The sequence below is a fragment of the Platalea leucorodia genome, assembly GCF_965183815.1.
Source record: "Platalea leucorodia genome assembly, contig: HAP1_HAP1_SCAFFOLD_224, whole genome shotgun sequence".
Classification (NCBI taxonomy): Eukaryota; Metazoa; Chordata; class Aves; order Pelecaniformes; family Threskiornithidae; genus Platalea; species Platalea leucorodia.
The window spans coordinates 14,990-35,251 of NW_028121337.1; the positions used below are offsets into that span (position 1 = coordinate 14,990).

Below are 20,262 nucleotides of genomic sequence, written 5' to 3' on the forward strand. Positions count from 1 at the left end.
GGGGGTAGGGAAGGGGAGAGAAAAAGATCAATGGAAAAGGATCTCTGAAGTTTTAATAAGTCACTGAGACTCCTGAACTGCAATACTGAGTGATCAGTAGGTCTGTCAGAAGCCACGTAACATGCCTTCAGCCACTGCTCTGCCTATGGACAGCACCAGCATCACCTCTGCTGGACCCATCAGGGTTCTTCTGACCTGCCCTTTTCCACCTGCAAACAGGAACATGCACCCAGCCAGTGCCCTGCAAACAGGCAGGTTTCTGGAGGGCCAGGATGAGTGCACAGAGGTTGGGATGGGGTCTGTGAGCACTGACAGGGAAAAGACATGGGACAGGGAAACACCTCCCAGCAGGAAAATCTCCAGGCAGCAAGGATATGATCTGGGAATGAGAGGAAACTAAAACCAGAAGTATGTAGGAGGCGGAACGCAGAAAACTCCATTTGATCCCTTCCAGTGCAGACCCCTTCCTCTGAGCAAGCCCCCTTGCCTCCTCTCCCACCCACCAAAGCCTCTACCCTCAGGGCTGGGGGCTCCAAGGCGTGAACCACCTCCTCTGCAGCCAGAGCTCCAGCAGAGCCGTGGTGCAGCTCTGCAGCCACGGGCCCAGTTCCCTCTGCAGAGCACAGGGGCTGAGAGCAGCTGTCGGGCAATGGTGGTGTCTGGGAGGTGGCGTGCACAGCTGGGGAAGGGGAACGCTGTCTGAGTGCCCCAATGCCTCTGCCCTGGCCTCTCTCAGCCACATCCTCAATGTATATTTTTCCTTGTTTCTCCACTTGTCTTTATGATTGTTATGTCATTCTTGCTGCCAGGATCCCTGGGGCGGTGGAGCTTCAGCTGCAGAGTCACACACTGATTTTGTGGGTCCTTTCATGCATTTGTGTCCATGGGAACAAGTGTCCCAGCTTTCCTCTAACCTTTGTCGCTGTGTGCAATGCAGTGTGTGGGACTGGAGAATAAGCTGGTTTTCCCTTGATCAGATGGTGTCATTAGGACACTTGGCTATCTCCCTGAGGTTTCCTTCCCAACTTCCCTCCAGGTTGCAATCCTGTCCTATAGCACCTTTGTGTTATCTGAAATCCCCATGGAGAAGTGCAGAGATGCTATGACAGAGAACGTTCTTTTGGGTTTGTCAAATGAGCCCTGTGTGTCCTTGGGTGGAAGTGGGGTGCTGAGACCTTGAGAAAAGGTGAGACATTTAGTGGTCTGCGCTGGATCCCTCTGCTCACAGCAGTGTCTGTTTTTTTTTTTTCAGGGTAACACAAGAGTGAGATCACCCCCATCTCAAGAACAAGCCCAAGGCAGCTTGGAGGGAACAAGTCGGAGGGACAGAGCAGCTCCCCTCAGTCTCCACTAAGCCCCAGGCAATCCTTTTGCCTCGCAGGACTCCCTCTGCTCTCCCTGAGTGAAGCAGAAATGCTGAGGGTTTCTGGCATCCAAGAAAACTCCTCAGGTGAGATGGGGGGAGCTTTAAAAACCCCAAACATTTCAAACTGCCATCCGCTATCCCCGTTCCTTAGCACTGGGAGTGCAGTTGCTGACAGGCCCTTCTGCGTTAGGAGCAGTCTCATCTGACAAAGTTGAACACCAGGACTGGCCCCTGCCCCACCGTTCCCATGATCTCACTGCTGCAGAGCAGGGCTGACTCCTCAGCAGCCAGCAGGCAGAGGCCTTGCTCCCCACACTGTGCTCAGCCAGAGCTGCAGCCACTGAGCTGAAGGAAGGTCTCCTGGAAAATGAGTAGGCGGGGTGGAGGCTGTGGTAGAGCAGGGTGAAAGTGTATGAGAAAGGCTTAGATTTTGCTCAGAGAAGTCTCCCCTAATGCTTCATTGACTCTTCCTGTAGGAACAGGACCCCGTGCACAGAGGCAGCAGATGTCCAACAGCAGCTCCATCATCCAGTTCTTCCTCCTGGCATTCGCAGACACACGGGAGCTGCAGCTCTTGCACTTCTGGCTCTTCCTGGCCATCTACCTGGCTGCCCTCCTGGGCAACGGACTCATCATCACTGCCATAGCCTGTGACCACCACCTCCACACCCCCATGTACTTCTTCCTCCTCAACCTCGTCCTGCTCGACCTGGCATCCATCTCCACCACTGTCCCCAAAGCCATGGCCAATTCCCTCTGGGACACCAGGGACATCTCCTACATGAGATGTGCTTACCAGCTCTTTCTCTTTGCCTTCTTGGTAGTAGCAGAGTGTTACCTTCTCACTATCATGGCCTATGACTGCTACGTTGCCATCTGCAAACCCCTGCACTACGGAATCCTCTTGAGCAGCAGAGCTTGTGTCCACATGGCAGCAGCTGCCTGGGGCAGTGCATTTCTCAGTTCTCTCCTGCACACGGCCAATACATTTTCACTACCCCTCTGCCAAGGCAATGCTGTGGACCAGTTCTTCTGTGAAATCCCACAAATCCTCAAGCTCTCCTGCTCACATTCCTACCTCAGGGAGGCTGGGCTTCTTGTGGTCAGTGTCTTTGTGGCCTTTGTGTGTTTTGTTTTCATCGTGCTGTCCTATGTGCAGATCTTCAGGGCCGTGCTGAGGATCCCCTCTGAGCAGGGACGCCACAAAGCCTTTTCCACGTGCCTCCCTCACCTGGCCGTGGTCTCCCTGTTTGTCAGTACTGGCATCTTTGCCTACCTGAAGCCCCCTTCCATCTCCTCCCCATCCCTGGATCTGATGGTGGCTGTTTCCTACTCAGTGGTGCCTCCAGCAGTGAACCCCCTCATCTACAGCATGAGGAACCAGGAGCTCAAAGATGCTCTGAAGAAGCTCATTCAATCCGTAGTCTTTCAGCAGCAATAAGCTGCCCATGTCTCCTCACAAGTGATTTCCAATGTATCTGGGGAACCTCCTGTGCTTTGGGCATTTTATCTGTGAGAATTCTTTTTGTCCAGGAATGTCTGCATGCAGTCCACTTCTCCAGAGGCATGAACCCAGTCTGGCTGACCTAAAGCACATGTGCGTGGCCCGATGGTAGAGCTGGCCTCCCATGTCACACCTCTGTAATAAAAGGGGATTTCCTCAGTGCTGGTGTCTGGAGGTTGGGCTCTTCTTCCAAAGCTGAGGTCAGGAACAGGATAAACCATTGCCCCCGTGAGTCTGTTCTGCTGTGCTTGGTTTCTCCATGGGCTGAGGGCAGTAGGGCTCAGGGCAATGTGTTAGGGAATGGGACTGGAGGGAGCTTTCAGTTACTGGAGTGAGCCTCCCTATTTGTCCACTTGCAGCACTCTCCAATCTCCACAGGTTTATGGCTGAGTTTTGCTGCACGGCCATTTTTGCCTCCTCCTGCTGGGCTCAGGGCCTGCGCTGGGGGAATGGCCAGCCCTGCTCGACCTCTCTCCTTGTCCAGACCCTGGCAGACCCCAGAGCAGGGTTGTCTGCAAAACCCCACATGGTGTGCAGATAGGGCTGATTATGTTCCAGGACCTGGGGGAAGCTGTCTGAAATAGGAGGAACAGAAGGGGGACAGGGCACAAAGGGACGTCATGGAGATCATGCAAGAGAAGCTGTTCCTCACACTGAATACACCCTTTGCTCCCCAGTGCCAACAAGGCACTGACAGGGGCCATGAAGCAGGTGCCAGGGGGTGACCTCCTGGAGTTTGGGGCTGCAAGAAAAGTCAAGAGCAAATAGAAGAGCGTCCATTGCTGTGTTAGAGACCACGGCTGAACAAGGCAAATGCAGGGCTGCTGCTGAACAACAACAGTGATCTAATAAACAGGAGACACCAATGGGGCTGAGGGACTCAAGGCCTTCTTTGCCTGAGTCTTTACTCCCAGGTCTCTGTGCTCAATGAAGGGGTTCAAGGAGGAGAGCACGTATTGGCAGGAACCTCATGAAATCCCGCAAGGACAAATGCCAGTTTCTGCCCCTGCAGGGGACTCACCCTGGCAATGGCACAGGCTGGGGGCTGCCTGGCTGGGAGCAGCCCTGTGGGAAAGGTCCTGGTGGTCAGCGAGCTGGACAGGAGGCGGTTGTGTGCCCTGGCAGCAAGGGAGGCCACCAGCATCCTGGGCTGTGTGATCAGGAGCATGGCCAGGAGATGGAGGGAAGGGATTCTCTGGAATATTCCATCCAAATTTCAGATCCTCAATTCAGGAACAATACTGGCAAGCTGGAGTGGTTTTAGCAAAGGTCCCTGAGGACAGCCAGGGACTGGAGCACTTTGCCGGTGAGGAGAGGCTGAGGGAGCTGGGCTTGTCCAGCCTTGAGAAGGGAAGGCTGAGGGGGAGCTCATCCTGGCCTGCCAGTCCCTACAAGGAGGATATGGAGAATACAGAGCCGGGGTCTTCACCATGGTGCATGGTGGGAAGACAAAAGACAATGGGAGGAAGGTGAAAGAGAAGAGGTTCAGCCAGGACATAAGGAAACCTTTTTTCCCCATGAGCTCAGCCAAGTGCTGGAACAGGTTACCCAGAGAGGTTCTGCAGTCTCTGTCCTTGCGGGTTTTCAAACTTGGACTGAATCAAGCCTTGAACGGCTTGGGTCTGATCCTGCTTCTGAGAGGGTGGGCTGCAGCCTTCCTGAGGTCCCTTCAACCTCAGTTCTCTTACAAACCTATGAAGCTGGGCCCTGTTTCTAACTGGAGCAGAGCAGATGTTTATGGGACATGAATCCTCCTGCGCTGTAAGTGACCATCTAACCCAACATCTAGAGCAGTGAAGAGAGGTCGACACCTCAGTGTGACTCACTCTGTGCAAAGACTGAGGAGTCCTGGGCAGGGAAGGTTCTGGGGACATGGGGCTCTGTGCAAGACACAAAAGGATCTTGTTTTAATGCCTGTAGGCCTGTCAGATGTCAGTTAATGTCAATGAAAATGGAAGCAAGAAGAACTGAAGAGAAAGATCCAAAGCAAAGAAAGATGTCAACACATTTCTCAGCTTTTCTTCAGTCTGTTGTGGTTTAACCCAGCAGCGATAATGGAACCAGAGCTGGCTTCAGCATGCAACGATCCAACACCACTCACCATCTCTCCTGCCCTGAAGGACTGTTATGCCAGGTCGAGCCCAAAGTCATGGACCAAAGGAACTCAGCAGACACTTTAGAGGGATGGCCCATAGACCAAGGGACTGATCTCTGTGTGTTTATATCAAAAGAGAGGAAAAGTGGTGGTGATTCATTGGAATGTATTGGAAAGTGTGGGACCTGGGCATGAGGTATATGGTATAGAATATGGGGTGGATACTGTCCTTGGTTTGGCTGGCATAGAGTTAATTTTATTGGGTTTTTTTTCCTGGTATCTGGTATAGTGCTGTGTTTTGGATTTAGTATGAGAATAATGTTGAGAACACAGTGATGTTTTAGTTGTTGCTGAGTAATGCTTACACTAGTCAAGGACTTTTTAGCTTCTCGTGCTCTGCCAGCGAGAAGCTGGGAGGGGACACAGCCAGGACAGCTGACCCAAACTGGTCAAGGGGATATTCCATACCATATGACATCATGCTCAGTATATAAACTGGGGGGAGCTGGCCAGGGAGGGAACCAGTGCTCAGGAACTGGACGAGCATCAGTCAGTGGGTGGTGAACAATTGCATTATGCATCACTTTTTTTGTATATTCTTTTATCATTACTATTATTCTTGTTATTATTATGATGATTTTCTCTTCCTTTTCTGTCTTATTAAACTGTCTTTATCTCAAGCCATTAATTTTACTTTTTTTTTTTTTTTTTCCCCTCTATTCTCTCCCCCATCCTGCTGGGGAGGGTGAGGAGTGAGCCAACACCTGTGTGGTGTTTAGCTGCCTGCTGGGTTAAATCACGACAGTGTCTTTGGAGGGGATTTCTTTTTTTTTTGAAAGGAAGGTGTTTTCCAGAACTGGGAATGGACGTAGGACACAAATGTCTTCAGCTACAGGGACACAGACACCTGGTGCCAGTAGAGATGCCCTGGGAACCCCTGCCCAGCCTCCACCTGCAGCCTGCAAGGTGCTCTGGTCTCCCCCAGGCCCTCTGGGATAGATGCCAATCCCAGGCCAGCACCTCAGCTACACTGAGACCCCTGAAAGTGGCACTGCCTTTTTGTGGTCTGACAACTGATGTCTGCCTGGAAAGGTGCACAATTCTTTTTTTTTTTAATAATTAAAAAAAAAAAAAAAAAATACGAGCACATTTGCATCAGCTGAATCACTGGAGTACTTTCAAGAAACAACAATGTTTTCCCACCATGACAGGATAGGAATTTCCTGGAAGTGTACTAATGGCAGGAGAAGAAATATTGATCTTCGCCTGGACTTGTCTTACCACTACTCTGTCTAGTATCTCATCTCCCTCATCATTCAGGTGTTTCCACCTCTCCTGAGTAAGTGGCCATGCCTAAGGACATCTTCTCAGCAGACTCTCTGGATGCATGCCCTTCCCATTGTTGTCAGGTTTCCTCCTCCGCTTGCTCTTGGATCATTCAGATGCCTCTCAACTTTTTGGTTTCTGCTTTGAGCTTTAGGGAGTTAGAGACTTGCCCCATTTTTCAGGAGTCTAATTAACTCTTTAGTCAACACCTTAATCATGTGTTTATATCTTTGCTTTCTTATCTGTCTAAAAGTGTTCTTGTACAGAAATCCCTTGTAAAAGGCGGACCACGTTAGCTGCTGCTTGGACTCAGCAGACAGCTGAGGAGAGAGTTTTCAAGCTGATTAAATGGCATCATGTTTAACTTTTGTTTGTTGGCAATGAAGAGAAACCTTTCAGTGGCTGTGTGCAGCCCAGTTCTCTAAGGAAAGCAGGTGGGAGCTGGTGCAAAGGAGCTGTAACATCCATCTGCAGAGCTCAGTCGAGAAGTCTGGTATGAGGAAAGGGATGCAAGTCCCAGGTGGCCGATGAGGGAACTGGTGGGCTTGGGGAGGTGAGGAGCAAGGTCGTCCAGGCAGACCTCAAGGGACTACTTTTCCTTCCCTTCCAGACCTCCTGACGAATCATCTTAGATCAATATCCACTGGAGCATGCTGCTTCTTCAGTAGGCTGAAAAATCAGACAAAATACCCTTAAGAAGCAAAACTGATTTTTTTACTGAACTTTTCCTCTTTGCCTACCCCACTGAAACAGCTCCAATTAGCTGTACAAGACATGAAGTCTTGAAAAAAAGTGCAGGAACAGCAAGGCACAGTAGGGCTTTCTGCATTGTAATGAGCCCCAGGGTGCATTTGGTGCTGAGTCCTTGAGCCTGAGATACTGAGGGGAGATTTGCACAAACCTTTCCAGAAGTCAAAGTCAGAAGCAAAACCCAAAGTACCCTGAAGCATTAAGGGGTCCCTCTGAGGGCCATTACTGACAAGGCCTCCCCATGGACTCGTTAGAGCAGAAAATTGGAGGCAGTGCTGGAAGGCAGGCAAAGGCAGAGTGCAAGCGGCTCTGATGCTTTCTCAAGCCTTGATGTGTTTCTCAAGCCAAACCCCAAGCCCTGACCCTTGATCGTGTCCCTCATGTGTGGCTCAGGGCTCTTCCTGGGGCACTGGGATGTGGGCTGTGCAGTGCCAAGTAAAGGACAACGGTATCACACTGCCTGGCCTCTCTGCCAGCGTGCAAGGAGGCAAGGAGGCTCCGGTGGCATGAGGACAATGTGTCTCCTCACAGGCCTTGGTGTCAGAGGCATCAGCCATAGCCCAGGGGACCAAGGCCTCCGTTCTGTCAGGGACTTCTCAGCACCCTTGGCCATCTCTACCGCAGGCTGTCATAGGCTGTCCCACGCCTATGGCTGTTTCTCTTCACGCTGTAGACACCCAACCCGCTTCCACGCTGCAGCATCTTCCTCCCTGTACTGATGTCTCTCTGTCCTCACTGGTGACTCTTCTTTGAAACAGACTCATTTCCTGATCCAGACTCCCTCTGGGTGACCTCTTGCACCACAGCACTGCCCTTGGAGTGACATTGCTTTCTTCCTCATGTCCAGTCTGGACCTCCCAAACTGCAGGTTTTGCTGGTTTTCATTCTTCAAGCTCTTTCCCAGGTGCCACCACCTCTGAAAGCAACTTTCAAGCTGTCGTGACCTACATGATCCCACACTCCCCAGATCTTCCGATTCACTAGGCCTAAGAAGCCCAGGTCTCTCAGTCTCTCTACACATGGCCCCTAACCCCAACTTGGCAGACCTCTGGATCATCTTCAGTTTCTTGCCATTCCTCCAGAATGGGGAGCCCCACACTGGGACACACTATTCCAGATGTGGCCACACCAGTGCTGAGGCAAGACGGATGACAACTCCCTTTGTCTGATGGCCATGCTTCTCCCAGTGCAGCCCAATATGCACATGGGTATGTTCACGTTTAGCACCATCACTGGCTGCAATGGCACCCCTTGTAATGCCCAGGCCCTTTTCTTTGAGGTTGCTCCTCATCCAGCCGAGTCTGAGCCTGCCTTGATGAGGACATACTAGTGAAATGAAATTGCAAGCCAAGACAGGTATTACCACGGAGGGCATCCCAGAAATACCACATGAGGGTACAAAGCAAGACAAACCATATCTGATGAGAAAAGGGTAACCAGAGGTGGACTATTTGTATGGGAGGGCATGAGCATGATCAAAGGGAAGAACTTGGGAGGGGCAAAAGAGGGAAAAAGAAAATACAAGGTGAAGCCAAGGACATGGCCAGGGCTGTTCAGGGGTACCTGCCAAGCAGCCCTTCACCTGCAACAGGCTGATTGGAGTGGGACAAGAAAGCTGCACTTGCTCTGACCATAGTTATGCCTGACTGACTTCCAGGGTCATGGGGAACCTGAGTGCTTTCCCTCAAATCCTCAAGAGAAAAGCCATGGTGGCTGGAAACACGGAATCGTTCAGGCTGCAAGTGACCTCCGGAGGTTTCCAGTCCACCTCCTGCTGACAGCAGGGTCACCCGTGGGGTCACAGCAGGTTGCACAGGACTTCATTCACGTTGGGCTTCAAACCCACCAAAGATGGAGATGGCACCTCCTCTCTGGGAAACCTTGATCATTGGCCCTCATCATCCCATCATGCACAACAGGGAAGAGCCTGACTCTTCCGGATCACCTCCTGGTAGGTGTGGGAAGGCTGTTCCAATGGTCTCCCCAAAGCCTTCTTTTTTTCCACTGAGTCAACAAATCCAGCTTTCTTAATCTAGGAAAATTGCAAAATGACAACACTGTGACAGCGATTAGAGGAGATGTTTCTGTTTACTTTTGGAGAGACCTTAAGGTACAGTTTTAACCCTCATGTCTTCAAAGGATGGCCCCCGTTGAGCAAGAGTCCCTCGCTTGTGCAAATCACCAGACGTTGCCCAGCACGTGGGTCAGTGCACCTGGCATTAGGTATTGAAAAGTTAAGCTGCTGAGCCTGTGTTAAGTACAATTCCCTGAAGTGCCATAGATGACTATAGGAGGAGATGACACCATCCTCTGTACTGCTCCTTCCTCCTCGCTGTCAAAGGAGACCAGGCAATAAACTCATCTTTTTAGACATTACAGTCATAAAAGGCTATGTTGGAATAAGTTAATTCCCCTGAATTTGCTAGATCAGCTGAAGTATTGGGTGTGGGAGCATTGTGTCAAGGACTGGACATTTACTTCAGCAGACCTGATCTGCAGACAGCTGCCTTGTTACTCAAAACTACATTTCTGACCAATATTCAAGATTTTATACCAAAGTAGAAGAGAGGTAATTTGAGGCAGTTAAGTTGGACTTTATTTCAGGCATGTTTTTGTTCTAACCAGGAGGTTAATGGAGATGTGTCACTTGATAGAGAAATAAAGCCATTATTGTTCTTTTGATTGTCTTCCACCTATTTTCTGTCATTTCCTAAAGGCTAAGAGGTTCAACAAAGATCTGCCACCAAAATAATCAGGAAACCAGGTTTAGAAGCAAGGAGAAGTTGCATCAGAACTGGAGGAGGGTGAAGCTTGTTGAGACTTGGGTGTGCCATGGAGACATGAAGCCCTCTGCTTGTTGCTTTCTGTCTCGGTTTCCACACGTAGAAAATGCCATAGTGGTATTCACCAGGGTTTGTAAAGTGCTTGTAGGTCATTTGAAAGGCATTGCTAGGTAAGGCCTTCTTATGGTGATGTATTGCAGGAGAGAACCTGGTGTGATATTCATTTCAGGATTCTTTACACTGCTAAGAAAGAAAGGTTGCATTCCTGCAAATGTATCATCATCATGTGTTTGCCCTCCCCACCCCTGTCCCCTTCCAAAATCCACCTACAAAAACTCTTCTCAGGTGGAAAAGTGTTGCCTGAAGGTGATCACCCTTCTCTTCAAGCGTGCCTTGAGGGCATCTTTCATCATCTGGTTCCTCAGGCTGAAAAGAAAGAGACTCATCAAAGGAGTTACCACTGTGTTGAGAAGGGCCGCTGCCTTGTTGTAGGACATGTGGTGACCTGAAGGCTGGGCATACATGGATATGCAGCTGCCGTAGCCCAAGATGACAAAGGTGAAGTGAGAGGAGCATGTAGAGAATGCCTTGTGCCGTGAGGAAGCTGAGGGCAACCTAAGTATGGTGTTAATGATATAAAGGTAGGGCACTGCTGTCATGCCCAGTGAGCCAAGTAGGATGATGGATGAGGCCATGAAGGTGATCAGCTCAACAATGTGTGTTTGCACCCAGGACAACTTGATCAAAAGCACACTGTCACAGAAGAAGTGGTCAATACGATTGGCATTGCAGAAGGGCATCCTGGCAACCAGGACAGTGGAGACAATGGTGGCCAGGAAGCCTGCAGCCCACGAGCCCAAGAGGAGCTGAAGGCAAAGCTGACCGTTCATGAGCATGGGGTACTGCAGAGGGTGGCATATGGCCACATAGCGGTCATAGGACATGAGAGCCAGAAGGACAAACTCGATGTAGCCCAGAAGGGAGTAGAAGTAGCCCTGAGTTAAGCAGCCTGGGAAGGAAATGGCTTTGCTGCCCATCAGCAAGTTTCCTATGGCTTTGGGTATGATGGATGTAGTGATGAAGATGTCCAAGCAGGAGAGGTTACAGAGGAAAAAGTACATGGGCCTGTAGAGGTCTCTTCCAGGCAGAACGAGGGCAATGATCAGCAAGTTTCCCACTAAGATCACCAGGTACGAAGCAGGAGAGGGATTGCCATTAGGCGCTGCTGATGGTGGCGGGAGGGGAAGCCCAAGAGAAGGAACTCTGTGACAGGTGTGTGGTTCAACATTTCTGCATTGGAGCTGCAGTGAGCAAGGGCAGATGGTCAGTGGAGGAAACAACGCTTGAGGAGGTTACAAGAAGATGAGTCAGAGCGAAAGAATGTAGAAGGATGAGAAAAGGTATACACGGAGATATTCATGCAAAGGCTGGAAGGAAAACAGAAGAGAGGAGAGAAGAATCAAGCTAGAGCAAGAAGGCCCCATTTTACGCACTAGGAGCAAATGTAGTACGGGGGTTAGAGCAGGGATCCACTATAAACATGATGCAAGTTATTGTATTTGAGCTCTTTACCCAACAGTCCCTTTACAGGCAGTGGGGAAAAAATAGATGTTTCTCAACTGGTTTTACTCTAATCTATTTAAAGGTATCCTTTAGGATGAGCTACAATGCATTCTAGTGCAAGAATAAAACAGCTCAGCCAAGTGCCTTTAACCTTTTGATTAGGACAGAAGCAGAGAGAAGGCGGCATGAAGATGGTGACAAATGCGGAGGCGTGTGGGAAGGAAAGGTAAGAAGGCGAGTGAGAGAAGAGGAAAGTTTTATTCCCTGGGAAAGGTTTGGTTTTCAGGGAAAACCAAAGCCAAAGAGGGAGAAGACAAACATTCAGTGTTTAAAACTAGTCCATTTTCAGGACTGTCCTTCCATCCACGCTTGAACTTTGTCGGGTAGAACAGAAAGCTTTATAAACAGATTCCTCCTCTGTCACTGACAACTTTCCTGCTGAAAAACAGTTTTGATAAACCTTTCTGGCTGTCGGAGGGAAAAAGAAAAGAAGATTTGAAAAGCAGCAGAGAAGAGGGGAATAAACAAAGGAAAAACCTTTGAAACAAGGAAAAAAAAAGAGCATAACAGGATTGAAAAAGATGGGGGGGTAGGGAGGCGGAGAAGGGAAATTCATTCAGTTGGGGGATAAAAATTACCTTGTAGAGCAAACAAATAAAGAAACCAAATAAACTAATGAGAGACTGAGCCTTCTCTCTCCTGTGGTGTTTGGGGTTTTGTTTCTTTTTCTGTTTTTCTTTTCTTTCCTGTGGAATGAAGCCTGGTTTGGTAAGGAGTTCATCCTTACCAAGTCAAGAATTTATTATCTGAGGGCTTGGAACGTTTGAATTCCTGGTGCAGCGCTTCTTTCCAAACAGCCTTCCCCTATGCGGGCCATCTCCTTCCTGTCCTGCTGGTTTTGCTCACAAAACCTACACAAGCCTGAAAACCTCAGACCCATCGGGCTCTGTGCAGCTTAGCTGAGATGGGCCAACAAGCCCACATCAAAGGAAGGGGCAGAGATCCTGACACAGGTCTCGCTTCCCAAGAAATATCACAGGGAAAGGAGGAATGTCAAAGGAGGGTGGCAGGTAAGAAGGCAGGCAGGCCAGGAATTAAAAACAGCCAAATCAATGAAAACCGAGGTGAAATGTGACAAACCACTGACATGAATCTATGATGTGCTGGGAGCATTAGCGGGGGGAAAGAGAAGCCCAGCAGACTTTGTGTGAAGCACCATCTCCTTTCCTCCCACAACCCCTAAAGAACAGTCTATCAGGGCTCCTTTCAAGGCCCTTGTAAAGCCTTTGTGGGTCAGCTGGGAATGCCATTTGTGCTGAGGCACTTCCTCCAGACTGAAGGAGTCTCCCATTTTTCTTCCCCTTTTGTGGAGAACATTTCTAAGGCCTTCGGTATGTTCCCCGAGGAGTCATGGCCTTGGGTGCTAAAGGGTTCCTCAGCAGAGCAGCTCTGAGAGGGTGAGGGGAGATTAATGACAATGATAGCTGGTAGCTCGGTGACCTAATCCCTGCAGAAGTCAAGACCCATTCTGAAAAGTATTCTGTGAGGGAGAAGCACCAAATCTTAAAAGGTGCTGTCAAGAGATGTTTAACGGTGAAAGCAGCTTCTGTGGAGTGACTTCCATGCTACCCGCCTTGTCTTTATAATGTTGGACACCTAAAGGATAGGTGGTTTTTAGTGTCAGAGTAATCTCCTTAGTTTTCCTTGGGTTTGTCAATGAAGTTCAGGACACAGTTCAACTTATTGCAGAAATGGATTTCTAAAGGTAGAGGAGAGGAGTGGATTCCTCTTCTGCACTTGCAAGGGGAGCCCTGACTGACCAATCGACACCTGGCCTCTTCATTGCAGACCTCTGGGAGATTTGCAGAGATCATTCATTGCTGCCTAAGGGCCACCTGACTGTCTCCTTCCAGTCCAGAAGGAAGCCGGTGTCCTGAGGGTTTGGTGCTAAAACTGGAAACACTGTGAAGGCCTCTCAGCCCATCTTAGTGCATGTCAAAAAAGGACAAGGTATCTCTCTTTGGGTGGAATTGTTCCCCTAAAGCTGAGAGAGAGGAATCTCATTCTTCAAGGCTTTGGGAGTCTCCTCCTTGATGACATGGAAGAAGACTTTCCTTCTCCCTGAGTACAGACAGGCTCTTAGTCCCTCTTTCTCCACAGGGCTCATGAAAATAGGACCTCCTTTGCACTCCATGTCGGCAGGCCAGCCCCATCCTCTGGCACTCTCTGGCAGAGCACAAACCTCTGCCCATGGACTTCTTCCTGATCTCCCGACTTCACAGTGGACTGGATGACCCTGCACTTGTCTAAACTGGGCCCCAGATCACTTCTCCTTTCAACCCCTTTCTTCCTTTCCCAGTGCAGGCAGGGGGTGTAGAGCAGGGGCTGATAGAACCCACTGCTCCCTCCATTTCCTCACAAGTCTTCCAGGAAAGATGGACCCATGCCTTTGCACTTCCAGCCAACGCGCCACTTTGTGACGAGCTGGCACACAGAGATGTTTAGCCAGTCTTCCCACACCTCGAGACCCATTTTGACCACAGCACTTTGTTTGCAATGGGTTGGCAGTCGGGGGAAGTGAAGAATGCAGAGAGTGTGATGTGAGTAATTGTCCGTATTACACACATCCACCCGGACTGGAAGAGTGAAACCATGTGCACCACCAAGGGTGATGGTTAATTCACAAGCAGGGTGGCTCCTCTTCTGTGTGAGGCCAGATTGCAGGGACGAGGGGCCCATGAGCGTCCATCACTCAAGACCCAAATGCAGGACCCGAGACTTAGCCCTGTTGGACCTCCTACAGTTGGCCTCGGTCCATCGACCCAGCCTGTCCAGATCCCTCTGTAGGGCCTTCCTACCCTCCAGCAGATCAACACTCCTGCCCAACTTGGTGTCGTCTGCAAACTGTCTGAGGGTGCACTCGATCCCCTCATCCAGTCATTGATAAAGATAATAAACAGAACTGGTCCCAATACTGAGCCCTGGGGAACACCACTTGTAACCAGCTGCAAACTGCATTGAACTCCATTCACCACCACTCTTTGGGCCTGGCCATCCAGATAGTTTTTTACCCAGCAGAGAGTACACCCATCCAAGCCATGAGCAGCCAGTTTCTCCAGAATGCTGTGGGAAAGAAAATCAAATGGTGCCAAACACGCAGTTGTGCTGGAGAGCCCTGGCATCTCGCATAGCACTACAGGCCTGTATTTGGCCGTTGAGTAGCTGCCCTGAATTAGGTTAGGCAACGTAGGGATGTCCACGGGCGTTGTGCCATTACAGTCAATTGTGATCTAGTATATGCAGCTGATGGAGAAGATGGCTGATGGCTATGGCAATGGCTACATCTGCCCCCCTGACTACCTCAATAGGCTGCCCTGAACATAAGGGGTAGGGAAAAGTTCAGATGTCCTAAACATGGGCATCTGCTGTTGGCCAAAGGAAGTCCCCTCTAAGCTCAAGCATGATGCCTCCAGATACTGCCCTCTCTGTGAACCGCTGCATAACAGCTTGTAGTTACCTGCACATACCTCGGACCACCTCTGACACCCCAGATGTCACCAGGTGTTTGAGTCTGAACAGCTCACTCCTTGCCTCCATCCCCAGCAATTACCATGGGAGCTGAGACAAGAGGCTCCCAGGCACCAGGTTCCTATTTCGTGTCCACCTGAACGGATGCAAGAGGAATACCACCTCCTGTGGGTTTGTGGCAGCCATAGATGAGAGCTGAGGTCCCTTCCAGCCCCAGGACTACAAACAAAGGATGAGGAGCCTCAATTGACTCAGCTGAATCCCTTCCCGCAGCAGGGGTAAAGGAGCTCTGTCACTGTCCAGGTTTTCTGTCCCATACCAGAAGTAAGGAACGGTGATTCTCATGCCCAATTCTCTCTCTGATAGGAGAAATTGCATTGCTGGAAAGAAGTATCTCTCCAGAGGTGGGAGAGGGGCCACAAGTTATTACTTCAGTCTGTTTCACAGCAGGTTTCCCAGGAGCCCCAGGGACACCTGGAGGGAGCCCAGAGGGGCAGAGAAAGTGGTGCCTTGGGCTGGGCCTCTGCTGCTGAGCTGGGCTGGGCTCCTGGGATGGAGGCAGCTCATGGCAACCAGGCAGTGCTGCTGAGAGACAGCTCTGCCCAGGAGCAGCTCCTCTGCAAAGTGCGGCAGGGCTGAGGGCACTGCCTGCAAGTGCTGAGAGGAGAGGAATGAGGCAGAGAGACTACAAAGGCAGCCTGGAGTGGGAAGATGCTGAGAGCTCACTGCATGGGAGAGATCTTCACATCCCTGTATATGGTAAGTCCCTGGTTGCAGGACAATGTAACTGGTGTTCCTGGAGGGATCTCCAAAAGCTGCTACATCCCACAGCCTATGGGACTTTCAGGATGACTCTCAGAGTTTCTCTAACGTAGAGGATGAGGACGTGCTGCAGAGGAGGACTTCCCTGCTGCACCATCAGAAAGAAAAGGCAATACAGCTGCCTTCCTCTGGGGTTTTGAAAATCAGTGCGCACCTGTGGGTGCCCAGGGCTGTCCTTCAGAGCAGGGTCACTGCACCCCAGTGGGCTGTGCACCAGGGCAGGGACTCTGCCGTCTGACCGGGTCAGCACTCAGCCTGCCCAGGGAGCGCCCTTCAAAGCTGCGGGGAGAACCTGTGGGTGGAAGCAGGGCAGGATCCCTCTGCTGCCCAGAGGGTGCAGCGTGGGTCAGGGCTGCTCAGACTTCTACATCACCCAAAGGACATTTGCAGAGGGTCATTCTAAAGAGGGATGTCAAGGTAGGGGATTGCCTGAAAGGGAAGAAATCCCTGCTTTGAGTTTTTCCACTCTTGGTTGTCTGGGTGGGCAGTAGGAGATGGGAATTTATGTCTCTGCTCTGGAGTAGGCAATGAGACCCCAGTTCTCACTAGGACTTGTCTGAGCTGTTGCTTAGCCCCTGCACACACAGAGATGCCCCTGGGCAGTGCCCTGCTGCCAGGAGGTGCCTGCAGGGCAGAGCTTAGCACACAGCAGGTGGGATGGCCTCTGTGAGCATGAAAAGGGAGAAGATGTGGGTATCAGGCATCTCCCTGCCATCCCCTGCAGTACAGATGCTTTCCTTTGAGCAACCCCCTGGTCTCCTCACTCACACAGCAGAGCCTCTGCCCTTAATGGCACAGAGACATGCTCATGATTTACCTTCCCAAGCAGCCTGACCACCAAAGAGAGTTAAAACTCAAGGGTCTCTCTCTGTCTCCCTCTCCTGCCTCCCTTGGCAGGGCTCCTTTGGCATGTTCTCCTCTTCTCCCTGACGCCCTTCTCACTGTTACACTCACTGGTGTGGGGGGTGAGGATTCACGTGCAGCTCAGACACCAACGCTGTGTGTGCTGTCATGCACATACGGCCATGGAGGAAAAGCATCCAGCTCGCACCCTGTTCACCTGTGGGGCTCTGGGTACTGCAGTGTGTGTGGCTGGCAGTGATCTCACCCTCCCTTCAGGACATAACAAATTCAGGACAGTTGATTCTGTCCTTGGGAGGTCCTGCTGGGCTGCAGGCTGCCCTCCCGTGGGGCACAGCTCTCCCAGGGCATCTCTATGTTTTGCAGGAGCCCCATGGAGAATGCTGCTGGGTGGCTGCATGTGGGCAGCTGTAATGAGCCCTCTGTGTCCCTGGTTGGGAGGGCAGAGCTGAGATCCTCCTCAGGTACGGTGAGATGGAGTGAGGGCGTTGGAGATCTGCACTGGGAAACTGGATTCCTCTGCTCCCAGCACTGGCTTCTTTCTTTTGGGGGGAACATCCAAGTGCGATAGTCCTCCAGGTGGAAGAGCTGCCAGCACAGGGCAGCTGAGAGCAGGGCTGATGGACAGAGCAGCTGTCCTCACTCTGCACTAAGGGACAGTCCCTTTGCCCAATCTCAGGACCCACAAGGTTTCCCTTGCAGTGCAGCAGAAATGCCAGGCATTGCTGCATTCAAACCACTCCTCAGCTGTGCTGGGGCAACTAGAACAGAAGGCACAACCCAAACTCCCCACAGCTCTGCTCTACAGTCAGGTGAATCGAGAGCCACAATGCTGAGAAGTTTTCTTATATCACAAGCAGATTTAATCTGAGATCACTCCGAGTTCCTATTTACCTACTGCTGTAGGGCAGGACTGAATCCTGCAGAGTCCCCAGCAGAGCCTCCTGCTCCCTGGGGCACCCTCAGCCAGCACCAACCAGAGCTCACCAAAGGTCTTCTGGAGAAGTGAAAGGCAGTTTGGGGGCTTTCTATAAGAAAGTGAGTAGATTTTTCACAAACCAGTCTGCCCTAACTTCTCCCTTCTTTTACCTCCTTGAACAGATCCCCATGGGCAGAGGGACACAATGTCCAACGGCAGCTCCATCACCCAGTTCCTCCTCCTGGCCTTCGCGGACACACGGGAGCTGCAGCTCTTGCACTTCTGGCTCTTCCTGGCCATCTACCTGGCTGCCCTCCTGGGCAACGGCCTCATCATCACCGGCGTAGCCTGTGACCACTGCCTCCACACCCCCATGTACTTCTTCCTCCTTAACCTCTCCCTCCTCGACCTTGGCTGCATCTCCACCACTCTCCCCAAAGCCATGGCCAGTTTCCTCTGGGACACCAGGGCTATCTCTTACTTGGGATGTGCTGCCCAGCTCTTTCTGTTTGTATTTTTGATTTCAGCAGAGTATTTTATTCTCACCATCATGGCCTATGACCGCTACGTGGCCATCTGCAAACCCCTGCACTACGGGACCCTCCTGGGCAGCAGAGCTTGTGTCCACATGGCAGCAGCTGCCTGGGGCAGTGGGTTTCTCCATGCTCTCTTGCACACTGCCAATACATTTTCCCTCCCCCTCTGCCAAGGCAATGCTGTGGACCAGTTCTTCTGTGAAATCCCACAGATCCTCAAGCTCTCCTGCTCACACTCCTACCTCAGGGAAGTTGGGCTTCTTGTGGTCAGTGTCTTTGTGGACTTTGGGTGTTTTGTTTTCATTGTGCTGTCCTATGTGCAGATCTTCAGGGCCGTGCTGAGGATCCCCTCTGAGCAGGGACGCCACAAAGCCTTTTCCACGTGCCTCCCTCACCTGGCCGTGGTCTCCCTGTTTATCAGCACTGGCGTGTTTGCTCAACTGAAGCCCCCCTCCATCTCCTCCCCATCCCTGGATCTGGTGGTGGCAGTGATGTACTCATTGGTACCTCCAACAGTGAACCCCCTAATCTACAGCATGAGGAACCAGGAGCTCAAGGATGCCTTATGGAAACTGATCCAGTGGATGCCGTTTCACTGACAATAACCTGTCTTCCCTCCTCTGCCTGTTTCCCTGAGTGTATCTTAGGCCACAAGTTTACTTTTTTTATCCTGTGATAATTCTACTTAGGGATAGTTTTCTGGTTTTATACTCCTGTGGAAGTTTGATCCTGTTGTGTCTGACCCTTGCAGAACACCATGTCAGATGTGGCCCATCAAATTGTAGCTCTTCAAGAAAAGGGCACCTCCTGGGTGCAGTGCCTGAAGGCTGGGCTCTTCTTCCAAAGTTCCTTCCAAGAAAATGTCCAAGGAATTGGTCTTTTAATGTTTCCGGTCTCCTTGTGTTCTCAGTCATTTTGGGGTTAAGCTCATGGTAACGTTGGTTTCCATTGAATAAAATGGTCTGGTTTTAAAGGCTCTCTTCTTGGTGTCCAATGGCAGGGGAGACGGTCCATGAGCTCCCCATTATCTCCTCAGGTTCCTTCGTGTCTGACAGGACTGATGGTATATACCAGACTTTTTGGAAATGAATTTGGAGGCGTGAGGAGAGGATGGGGACTCAGCACATGCTCTGGTGTTGGAATGAATGGAGACTCAGAGGTGAAACACCCTCAGAGGTGAAGTCCCCCAAATGTAAAGCACTAAATTCATGTATCCATGAAGAAGGGCTAAGGCAGTGCCATAGGAGTCAGTGGGAACCCAGCAGGCACAGGGAAGGGAGGGTGGGGAGAGCTGCAGAAGCTGCCTGAGGACCCCCAGGGCCAGGACTCTGGGGCTGTCCTGGGGAGTGGGGCTGGCGCGAGTAGAGGAGGGGGCAAATTCAGTCAGGTTTGGCGATCACCTACAAGATGAATTGAGGAGAGCCAGAGAGTGCCTAGCCTCTGGTTCCTCATGCCCTTGTGGCCAGCACCAGCCGTGGGGCTGATGGGGAGCCTGAACCCCGCTGCCTGCCCCCCAGCAGCTGCTGTGGCCTTCAGAGGGGCTGGGGCTGTGGGGTGAGTGCCCAGAGCTCTGCAGCAGCCTGCCCTGGGCAGTGCCATGGAGCCAGCCCAGGCTGGGCTGCTCTGGTGGGCTGGGCTGGAGAGAGGGCAGGGGAGGTGGGGAGAGGTGGGGAGGGGCTGGGCTGGGCTGGAAAGAGCCTGAGAGAGAAAAACACCAGTGCAGAGCTAAGGTGTGTGAGTGTGCGGGGTAGGGGCAGCCAGCACTCCCAGTGCAGAGCCAGGTGTCATGGTGAAGAAAGCAAGGCATCAAAGGTGCAGAAGAGAGGGGCGTTGTCTGCGCCATGTTTCCAGGACACCCTGGGGAAGCTGCCCCAGGAAATTTGTCCCAGACCAGTCCCACCCACCGGCCATTTCCATCTCTGGCCATCCACCCCAGCCCTGAGGAGGATCCTTTGCTGCATGGTCACCACCATCCTCCTATGGGGCTCAGTCATACCCAGCTCCACTGCCATTATTAATCAAAAGGGATGCAGTTTCCTACTGACAGCCATTACACACCAAGTCCCACAGCTCTTGCCACAGCTGGACTCTCAGCCAAGCCTCTTCTCAGACACCTCCAGCTCAATCAGGTGCTTGTCTCGACTGATTTTTAAAATCTCCATTAACTGAGTTTTTACCAGCAGGCCTGGGTCTTTGCTCCGATGTTTGG

General features: G+C 51.3%; 1 protein-coding gene across 1 annotated transcript; it reads left to right on the plus strand.

The window, feature by feature from the left end:
* Nucleotides 1–1,871: 1,871 nt before the first annotated feature.
* Nucleotides 1,872–18,652, plus strand: LOC309603865 (olfactory receptor 14A16-like; the record flags this gene model as incomplete). Its single annotated transcript, XM_082338754.1, has 2 exons — nt 1,872–2,186; nt 18,017–18,652. 2 exons carry the CDS (start codon nt 1,872–1,874, stop codon nt 18,650–18,652), a joined length of 951 nt encoding a protein of 316 aa, XP_082194880.1.
* Between the last annotated feature and the right edge of the window lie 1,610 nt (nt 18,653–20,262).